This window comes from Squalius cephalus (genome assembly GCF_949319135.1).
Source record: "Squalius cephalus genome assembly, chromosome: 24".
Taxonomy (NCBI): Eukaryota; Metazoa; Chordata; class Actinopteri; order Cypriniformes; family Leuciscidae; genus Squalius; species Squalius cephalus.
Window position 1 is genome coordinate 18468983 of NC_137145.1, and position 11429 is coordinate 18480411.

General features: G+C 34.2%; 1 protein-coding gene across 1 annotated transcript in view; it reads left to right on the top strand.

The window, feature by feature from the left end:
- Window positions 1–11208, top strand: part of kcnip3b (Kv channel interacting protein 3b, calsenilin) — a 31439-nt gene extending 20231 nt beyond the window's left edge. The window contains exons 3-9 of the mRNA XM_079861986.1: window positions 7164–7288; window positions 7725–7794; window positions 8460–8530; window positions 8919–9026; window positions 9107–9211; window positions 9303–9365; window positions 10811–11208. Coding sequence (XP_079718112.1) covers window positions 7164–7288; window positions 7725–7794; window positions 8460–8530; window positions 8919–9026; window positions 9107–9211; window positions 9303–9365; window positions 10811–10858 — 590 coding nt within the window. The 3' untranslated portion in view covers window positions 10859–11208. The remainder of the gene's footprint in view (window positions 1–7163; window positions 7289–7724; window positions 7795–8459; window positions 8531–8918; window positions 9027–9106; window positions 9212–9302; window positions 9366–10810) is intronic.
- Window positions 11209–11429: the final 221 nt, after the last annotated feature.

Below are 11429 nucleotides of genomic sequence, written 5' to 3' on the forward strand. Positions count from 1 at the left end.
TGGTTTTCACAAAAAATATTAAGCAGCACAAGTGTTTTCAACATTGATCATAATGAGAAATGATTCTTATTGTAACAGCAAATTAGAATATTAGAAAGATTTCTGAAGGATCATGTGACACTGAAGAATAATGATGCTAAAAATTCAGCTTTGCATCACAGAAATAAATTACATTTTAAAATATATTCAAATAATATTACTGATTTTACTGTAATTCTTGATAAATAAATAAATAAATAAATAAATACAGCCCTAGTAAGACAACTTCCAAAAAACAATGTTTTTAGTTTGACAACAAATACAGAATGTGTGTATGTATTTGTATGCAAATATACAACTTTAGAATCCGGTCAGCAATATTTACAAGAAGATATTGACACATCGGACACATCGACATTGAACTAAATCCATACAGTCATTGAAGCTCTTTTTCACCTAGATCTGTCCTTGTTTTTAGACACATCTCATTTATATTATTTACAGTTTTCTATTAATTCCTCTGCAGCGAGATGTGTAGGTGCACCATTCCATGATGCAATATGCTGACACTTCTTATTGAATGCAGGAAATGTGATTTATTAATACAATATTACCGGAGAACCACAGTGAAATGCTGATGAGAATTATTGGATAATGATAAAAACTCTCAAGTAATCTCGAAGTTCCCGTTGAGAAGTTTGTCGTTATTAACAACTATCCATTTCTGTTTTGCTTTGGATTTATACAAGGCATATTAATATGCATATATGTCTCACATTTACATATCACCTAAATCTTGAGACATACTTTTCAGGCTGCATAAATAGTTGCAGGCAAAATGTTCCCCCCACCAAAACAAAACTAAGAACTCAAGACATATAAGTAATCCCTGTTTGATATATCATACTCATAGACCATAATGCTGTTTCAGCAACAAGGCCATTAAATTAAGAGCTGCGCTGAGTTTTAATCACTTACATGGAGACACTCCCCTGAGATAATATTCATCCTCATGCATACTATAATGCATCGCCTATGAAAAACATGCACAGCATTTTCCAAATGACAAAATAAGTCCTTCATGGCTACTGTACGTTGCATTATACACTACCGTTAAACATTTGTCGTTAGTAAGATTTCTTTAAAGAAGAAATGCTATATTCACTAAGTATTAAACAAATATAAAGTTTAAGTCATGGTCAAATGGCATTAAAGACTTTTACATAGTTACAAAATTTCTATATCTAAAATAGCGCCACACAATTTATAATTTCTCTCCTGTCCTATGTCAGTCCTTGTTCTTGTATCTTGCATTTCAAACTTCATGCAGACTGAGATTTTAGAGGGAGTTTCTGGCAGGCCCCAAAGGCCATGTCCTCTCTTGATGTATTGATTTCCCCCATCTCACTGATGCCTGTGTCCGATTTAAACTCATGCATTAATAAGTGCAAACTCATCAGCTATCATCTTTGCCCTCCTGCACTCTGGATTTATGATGGGGAGCGTTTTTCATGTTATCAGTGTTTAGTATATCTTCCTTTACAATTCTGAACACTATTTTCATATTAGTATAAACTATAGGGCTTACATGATATGCATGATATGCTGATTAATCAATATTTTCTGAAATAAAGCCCCGAAGTTATCATTCAAAAGTAAAATAATAAATAAAAAATATAGCTGCGAGCAGACATTTTCGGGGTTCAAGCACTTTAAGGCATTTAAGCCCATGTGTAAAAATGTATTATGTTTTATTTAGCAAGCATGTAACCACTTTATAGATGGAAAAGACCATTTACAGGCAATTTACCACAGGAAATATATGGTTTCTAAAGCTTTTTAACATTTATAGCGCCACCTATGGTCCGATCTCCATAAAAGTTTGCATGCTTTTTTCGTGAAGTTTCGAGGTTTCGTTTAGGAATGATAGGCTTTTGGGTGGACTTGGCCATGCCTATTTTCTAAATGACCCAGCTATATCCAAAGGCCAAAGTTAAAAAAAAATGTTTTTTAGAGTCCTGCGAATTGTGCAGTGGTTTTATTGAGGTTGAGCCAAAATACTTTTGAAATAATCTTTAATATTTAACAAACGATTACAACGAGAACAGTGGCGATCCTAGAATCAAAGTTGCTCAGAATGAGGAGTTCTACCATGCGGTATGAATGTCATGGGCATGTGCAAAAAATCACATGGTATACAATTATTTACACACATGAAAAACGCGAAAAGAAAAGATGCCCCCCCCCCCCGGTGGCGTTTCTCACAGGTGTCTAGGGCTATGAGTCAAAACAGGTCCAGCGAGTTTCGTTCCGATCGGCCTCCGTTAACCTTGTCTGAAAGCTGCTCAAACTTCATTGGCCGCCACCGGCCACGTTCTTCAAGATATACAAATGTCCTCAAAGGCAGTCTTGGCACCTTGGACGAAGACACCGCATGCCAATTTTCAAGTCAATCGGACTTAGGGTTGTGTAGTTATAACCTTTTTTATGTTTTTCCGATATAGTGCCACCAAGAGTCGCCGCATGCTTTTTCACATGACCACAGAATTAACTCTTACATATGTGCGCCGAGTTTGGTGAACATATCTCATTCCGTTGACAAGTTATAGCCATTTCAGTAAAAGTGCTCCTCCCACTTTGAATATTTGGGACTGTGAATCGAAATTTCTACTTTTTTGGGATAATTATTGACAATCCATAGAATCTTGCTGCATTTGTTTGGTTCCGATCGGACCAAAAACCTAGGACTAGTTTTTTTGTTAAAAAACACAAAATACCTGAAAATTTCGATGGGCGACGATCAAATCTGAGGCATGCATTTTGTTATAAGACACTTGAGCCTACGCCTAATGGTTAAGGAGTTCTGAGCGATTTCTGACTTTTCACCATTGTAGCGCCCCCATCAGGCCGATCAGGGCAGGCCTTGGTGACGTTGTTTACAGTGTGAGTACTACCAGTGACAAAAACATTGTTACAAAACAGCTCAATGTGTTGTTTTCTCCTCATATCATTTAATCAAATAATCAAACCGTATTGCTGTCTTACAGTCCTCAACAGTGCATTTCACAGACTTTCACATAGACTTCAGCATCTCATGTATGAATGTCACATTTTTAATCTGCTGTGTCGACTTTAAAACATTCAATGTTCACTCTGCTCCTCAGTTTGAATGGGCACGAAGCTTCCGGTTTCATGCGTTCGTGCAGCTGATGAGGAAAGAGAGCTGCAAACGCTACAGAAATGCACAGTCAAGATTTTCACTTCGTGTTTACATACGGAAGAGCCATAAAATAGTCATAATGCCCTTCCGCTAATGCAGAAACACTTAAGAGCATGTTGAGTGACGCAGATTGAGGCAGTAATGTCATGATATATATATATATATATGTTTATATAGATGTTATCTATTTATCAGTCTGACTATCAATCGATCCGTATCCATCTATCTGTCTATCTATCTATCTGTTTGTCTGTCTGTCTGACTATCTATCTATATCTATCTTTTTATCTACTTATCTCTCTATTTGTCTGTCTGTCTGTTTATTTTTATTTATTTACTTACTGATTCGAATTTTATTTGAATCTTACTATATTTTATAATTACTTTTTACTTTAGGTGTCTCCATTTTAGACAAACTTTTACAACTTCATAATAACTATCAAACGGTAAATGGTGCTTTGGAATACTTGATTTTGAAAGGTCATTTACTACATTCTGTGGTCAGGTATTCTTGTGTAATGTCCACTAAACTGTCAGTTTCTCACTAAAGAACCAATTTCCCTATATGTTCGTACTAGCATCATGTATCTCATATTACTGTGTGGTCTCTATCTTCTCACATGGTAAAATAAGTCCAGCTTTAAATCGATATTTCGTACTGCTTTATCACATTTATTTATTTGGCAAGTAGCCATGCAATAAGTGGGAGGATGTACAGTACAGACAGACTGTACATCCTGTCATTTTCACAAAACAAACCCCCCTTTTAAACCCTTTTTACAAAAAATAAAACGCCCCTCTTGCATGTCCAGGTATGTTGTGATTAAATTCTATAAATGTTGTGTCATGTAAGTAAATGAATGATTCACCAGTTCAACTGCTTGTAAACATCGCATTATGGCTGGCTCATCATTGTGCATTATTGCTTGAGAGATGGAGAGAGAAGAGGGAGTGTCTGAGTCTAGAGATCAGACTCTTTCGGGACTCCATGAGGAGTATAATGTCCGAGGAGGACCATGACACACTAGTCCGTGGAGACCAAAGCCGCAGGAGGTTTTTAAGTAACATAGTGACTTTAATCTGCTTTTATTTTAAAAGGATGTAATTTGAAAGGATCCGTAGTGCAGGCATGACTGTACGGTTTGCATTTGTGGTTTGTTTACAGCCTTAGTGCATCAGTGATTACCTGCGAGTCTATTGGAATTCAGAATTGTTCCGGGAATGGAGTCTTTAAGAACTTGTTGCAGCAAAGTAGTTTGAAGAAACATTGATCAAACAAGATGAGTTGCTTTTCCTAAAATCGTTCAGTTGGCATCTAGCATGACCTCTTGACCTCTGTTCATTTTCTTAAGGGAATCGCATAGCTAATCGCAGTTGCAATGGTCATTCAGGGCATGGAGCTGTTTGCAATTGCTGTAGTGCTTCTTATGTTTATAATGGTGCTCAAACAGTTTGGGGTCACGGATCCACTGCTGGATGGTAAGAACCACCGCATGGTTTTGATGTTGGCCCTAGTTCACTGTAAAGAAGGGTAAATGTGTTCTATCTAAGGCTGCATTTATTTGATCTAAAATACAGTAAAAGCAGTAATATTGTGAAATATTATTACAGTTTTTTTCTATTATAATATATTTTAAAATGTCATTTTATTCCTGTGATGTCAAAGCTGTATTTTCAGCATCATTACTCTAGTCTCAGTGTCACGTGATCCTTCAGAAATCATTCTAATATGATGATTTGCTGCTCAAGAAACATTTCTTATTATTATCAATGTTGAACAGTTGTGCTGCTTCATATTCTTTGTGATTCTAATGTTGTAAATATATTTACTGTGACTTTTGGTCAGTTAAATACAACTTTGCTGAATAATATCTTAATTACACCTAACTTTTGAATGGTAGTTGTAGGTTGAAACAGTCATATTTCTGACTTGAATAATATGTAATTTATATGTTACAAAAAAAAAACTTGCTAGTCTTATCAATGTTCTATTTGCATCAGCTTTAGTCTGTAAACAATTCTTTGGTCAGATAACCTAAAAAAATGTATGCATGTGGAAACTTCGAACTCTGAAACTGGAAAAGTCCTTTTTGACAGATTGAACTCAGTTAATGAAGAACATATTCACAGTATAAGGAAATACATTCATTTAATGTCATGCAGTTTTGGTACAATCCAACTAATGTGTTGTTTTTCCATTGCTTTCTCTTTATTTCCTCTCTAAATCTCTTCCCTACCTTCTTTATGTTCTTGTATGCCTCATAGATGGTGAGTAAATGTCAAACGGATCAACGGTTCTCAACTGGTGGGTTGCAGATTTGTTCTAACAAAGGTTGTGGGAAAACAATGCTAATGCTGAAATGCAAAAAAAAATTACTTATTTCAGCAAAAAATCATCTGTCACTTGATAAAAGCCAAATTCCAACATGTGCGGGTTGTGTTACAAGACAAACAAAACTAAAGAAAGAAAAAAATGATAATGGGTGAATCGCACAACTGCGGTTATTTGTGCATTTACAAATCTAGTAATCTTATGTCATGTTAATCGTTTTTATACTGTTTGGGCCTATGCAGTTCATATTTCCCTTGTGAAAAATATGTGTGCATGCAATCGTATTGAATGTGCACTTGAATGTACTTCAAATCTTAAATGTATTTTTTTTTTTTAAACTATACTTGCAGATAATTTAGTAATGAAATAAAAGGTCTCTAAAGTGTACTTAAAGAGAGCACACTTTTATTAGTTTATTAGCACACTTAAGTACACTTTTAGAAAGTGCACTTTGTAATGTAAAATTAAAGTATAAATACAATTAAGTATGTTTTAATAATCATTTGTCATACTTTAAAGAAGGACACTTACTTTGACGTGTTGACTAACATACTAAAGCACATGTAAAGTACTTGTTTATAATTTTAACAGTAATGTGTTACATTTTAAAGTTAATTTATTTTAAATGTAATAAATTGCTACTTAATCATTTCAAATGTGTAATTAAAAATATATATATTTAAATACATGACAAATGATTTTCAGTAGAAATGACATTAAATAATATTTTAGTTTGCCATAAATACTTGCCAGTGTTTGGCAGTTCACTAACCATATTTAAAAAAAACAATAGACTGTAATTGTGAAATCACATATAAAGATGTAAAGTACTTAAGACTTACTGGGTCAAGAAAAGTCAACTTAAAATTGAATGCATTTAATATCGATTCAAACTATTTGTTTAGTTTTATTTAGCATGTAGTTAAGTGTTGAAAACATTACATACAATGAATGTACAGATAGAATATACTTAAGTGCAAATTGAATGTAAAGTATTTTTTTTTCCATAATGTTAAAGGAAAATTTTAAGGACATTTTTGTTTTAATTTGTGCTAAACAATTTCGGTAATTGGCGCTGGTTCCCCACTCGATGCCCAATTACAAATCTGAGCCCTGAAGCGAAACCAGTAGAGAATCGCTGATATTGATCCCTCCTGGTCTCCCGTTCTGCCCCGTCTGTCTCCCCAACATCTCCTCTTCTGTGGTTTACAGTGTCTATGGCCGCATTTACACTGCAGGAATTGATGCCCAATTTCGATTTGTTAACTGAATCAGATTTTTTTTTGACCAGCTTGCATCTTCTTTTAAAAGTGATCTGCATTTAACACTATACATTTGGCAAAACAACCCAAGGTAGACATACTGACCCAGAAGTCGTGTGATCACAAATAGTGTCCACCAGAGTTGACGTCATTCGCAACCGTCGCTTTTTCAATGATGTATGTAATGTAAATGCGGCATATTTCTGTCCTCTTCTTTTAGACCCCAAATATGTGTCTGTCCTTTCACCTGCACTCCACGCTTTACCTGTTTAGTTCTTTATGTCCTGCCCTCAGTGCAACCCAACTGATATCAGTCACTCACCTCCTCCACCTCCTCTTCCCACTCTTCCTCATGCTCTCTCTCTGACAGACGCCGTTGAAAGTGATCTGGAGTTGTCCATGGTCCGACATCAGCCAGAGGGCCTGGAGCAGCTCCAGGCTCAGACCAAGTTCACTAGGAAGGAGCTGCAGTCGCTCTACAGAGGCTTCAAAAACGTAAGACTGCTTAAAGAGATAGTTCACCCTAAAATGAAAATTAAGTCATCATTTACTTTAAATCAAGAAATCAAGATGAACCTAAAAGCGACTTGAAATACAACAATCCCAAAAAAGTATCTGTATTTTCTTCCCTGAGTTGAATATCTCTGGGCTGGAACTCTTTGTCTGATGAGAGTCTGAAGGACAGTTGCAGATGTGAACACGAAATACAATCTACGTCCCATCCGTTGTGTTCGTCACTACAAAAATGTATCATGTCATTTTTTTTTTTTTAATTCTCCTTTTGTGGTCCAAAAAAGAAAGAAGGGCATACTGCATTAGAACAACACCAGGGTGAGTAAATGATGACTTCATTTTCATTTCAGGGTGAACTATGACTTTAAGTTTGTTGCAAGTGAAAGTATCCTTGAATTCTTGTCACGTTTCTAAATAGGAGTGTCCCAGTGGATTGGTGGATGAGGAGACGTTTAAATCGATCTATTCCCAGTTCTTCCCTCAAGGAGGTAGGGGGATTGTTGCCTTTTCAACTCTGGTTTGATTATGTGGATGTAATCTTAATAAGAGAACAAGTGAAGTAATAAGTGAATTCACCCAATATGAATGTGACAAAAAAAAAAAAAAAAAAAAAAAATATATATATATATATATATATATATATATATATATATATATAAGATTTTATTAGTATTAATCAGCATTTTTTAAATGTATTTATTAATTAACTTAATTTTTAAAATTTAAATATTTTTACATTGTTTAAATACAATTTGATGACTGAGTGAAATAATATACAGTGTGTGTGTATATATATTGTATGTATATATATATATATCTTAGTTAGTTAGTTAGTTAGTTAGTTAGAATATTAATAGAATGAATCTATATTTTTATTTACTTTATTTTTAATCCATTAATTCTTTTTTTTCAGTTGTGTTTCATCAAAAATAGGTTATATAGTATAAACAGTTATATAGTATATATAGTTAGATTATTAATAGTATTAATCACCGTTTTTATTTATTTATTTTAAATTAATAGTTGGTGACTTTACTATTTTTCTAAAATGTGGAAAGGTTATAATAAAGAATGAGTAGGTGTCAAAAGTCCAAGATAAAATCCAAATATTTATGCAGAAATATAGTTACTCATTCTTTTCTTTTTTTTCCAGATGCCACCACATATGCACATTTCCTCTTCAATGCTTTTGACATGGACCGAAGCGGCTCTATACGTTTTGAGGTTAGGAACATTATTAAATACTATTAAATATTATTAAAACAAAATTATTTGTAATTTGAAAGACTTCAGCTCTGTAATACTACTGTATTCAACTTAAATGTTTATATTCATGCACATCATAAGATGAACAATAATATCTGCCTGTATTATTATTTAATTATATAATATATCTGCCTGAATTTCCCCAGTGTGTGATTAATAAAGTCTGCTTACTTACTATACATCTTGATTAGGCCAGGGGGAAAAAAAAGATTAATTTCAGAATTGCTAATATTATTGTACTAATATTATTTTACTTATGTTCTCAACAGAACACAAGTGTTAGTCCGACAGACCAACACAACTGAGAATATTTCATTTAATTCTTTTTAAACGCGTGTTTTGGCAGGACTTTGTAATCGGCCTGTCTGTTCTGCTTCGAGGTTCTGAGACTGAGAAACTGAGGTGGGCCTTTAACCTCTATGACATTAATAAAGACGGCTACATCACCAGAGAGGTATGAAAGACACGTGTTAACAGACTGCACATAGTTTCTTTAGTACAATGTGTTTGCTATTGTTACTGCACTTTCTGCAGGAGATGCAGGCTATCATGAAGTCCATCTATGACATGATGGGCAGGCACACCTCTCCTAGTGTCAAAGATGATGCTGCATTTGAACACGTGGAGAATTTCTTCCAGGTACCGAACTTTTAGCAGTCCCATGGGAAGTTATTTCAGCCAGCAATGGTCATCTGCTTGACCAAACTCTCAAAACAACTTTGCTTCACAGAAAATGGACCGGAACAGAGACGGAGTTGTAACCATTGATGAGTTCATAGAGACCTGTCAGAAGGTAGGCCAGGTTTTAAAGGGTTCATATCATAAGAAATCAAACTCTCTTTTTTTTTTTATCTATTGAAGTGGAAGAGTTTATTGTTTGCTTATATGAAAATATACTTTAACTTGCAGAGCTTAAAACTTCCTCCCCAGTCCAAAAAGGACATTTATCGAAAACCAAGCTACAAATTCGGAAATACTTCTGAAATAGTTAACATACGGTCGCCCACATTTGCAAATCAGCAGTCCAAGTGTTTATTTAATAATAGGATGGATATTAGTCATGAAATACTACATTCTGAATTGTTTTGGCACAAAAATCAGGACTAAGAAGGAATTTAAATATATATATATATATATTATATGAACCCTTTAAATCATAATTTTCATGGTCTTTCTCTCTAAGTGAGGCTCCTTGACATGCATAGTAATAATAATAATAATTATTGTTATATTTTTTACAAAAGCATGCCACTTGGTTTTATATTTTGATATTATTCATCTTTGACCTTCTGCTGATCCTCGGGTGGCGGACAAAAATGAGCAAATATTTTAATTATTAATTATTTCAGTGAAATTAACCTATTATATTTTAGTTCAATAATGTTTTTTATTTAATATTTTGTTGGGGATTTTATGGTACTAAATTATATTTATGAAGTAGTAGGAAAATCAAACCCATAAATCTAAACTATTTGTGTTCCAAATTTGAGGTTGATATCTCAAAAAATGAGCTTTCAGTAAGATTTAATTTGTTCATTACTAGATCAAATTCGTTTCGCATTCATTTCCGTTGCGGTCATTTTTACCACGAGGAGTACAAGGGACTTTTTTTTCAGGTCCAACCTTTTCGAATCATTTTTGTGTGTTCATATAGCAAGTGCCAAAACATTTACCAATTTTTGTACAATTCTGATCAAGTAAAAAATTCTAAAAAAACAATAACATTTCAAATATTTTGGTTAAAAATGACAGAAGAGCACCATATTTGATAGTTTGCTATTATCTTCTTAAGGAAATTCTTCGAAAACCTAGCTACAAAAACAGCTTGTACTTCAATTTTATATTCATTATTGATATTAATTAAATAAAATAAATAAACGGACTGTTTAATAAGAGGATGGAAAATGGTCATGAAATAGTAAATTTTGAGTTGTTCTGGCTCAAAAATCTGGACTAACATTATACAGTAAGTGGACCTTAGAAGTAAAAAAATAAATAAAAAGATTTATGTTATATGACTCCTTCAAATCCCTTTGTTTTCATGTCCTGTCTAGAAGTATCTGCGGTTCCTAACCATGCTTTGACAGAAGCGTCAGAGCTAATGTCAGATAAATGTCAACATTAGACTGATTTCCGTTGATACGGAGGCTCTCACTGACAGCTAGACATTTTCTAAACTCTTTCTAACATGAAGCTGTCAGCAACAATCTGCGACTGACGCTTTTTCTCTTTCACTAGGACGAGAACATTATGAGCTCCATGCAGCTGTTTGAGAATGTCATCTAGAGCGCAGCATGAAGTGCAGAATGATCCTTGCTCTTTTTCCAGCATTGTTCCATTAGTCCTCAAGCGCTCCACAGGGACTCTCTTGTCTAGAAACACTTCTGTTTTGCACCTAGGCCCTGTAGCATGTGAATGAACATTTTGATTGATTGTATTAAATGCTGTAACAGGATGTGGGCCGCCTGCGAGTGTGCCATTACTGTATGTCTCAATTTAATCTGAAGTATTCTAGGATTTAAATGCTCATTTGTATATATGTAGATATACCTCTGTCCTTAAACTTGCATGTTTGCCTGCTATTTGTCTGGCCCATTGTCATTTTATACAAAGAAATAAAGGCATCCGTGAATGACTCCGTGATGTGCGAATGTCCATAGCATACTAGTGTGGGATGTGGAATTCTGTATCTTTGAAAATGAATTAGGCCTACTGATATTTCTTTCACATAACTTAAAGCCCCCTTGTGGTGAAAATCAAGCTTTTAAAAGGGGTGGTTGATTATGATTTCACTTTTTTAACTCTAGTTAGTGTGTAATGTTGCTGTTTGAGCATAAACAAAATCTGCAAAGTTACA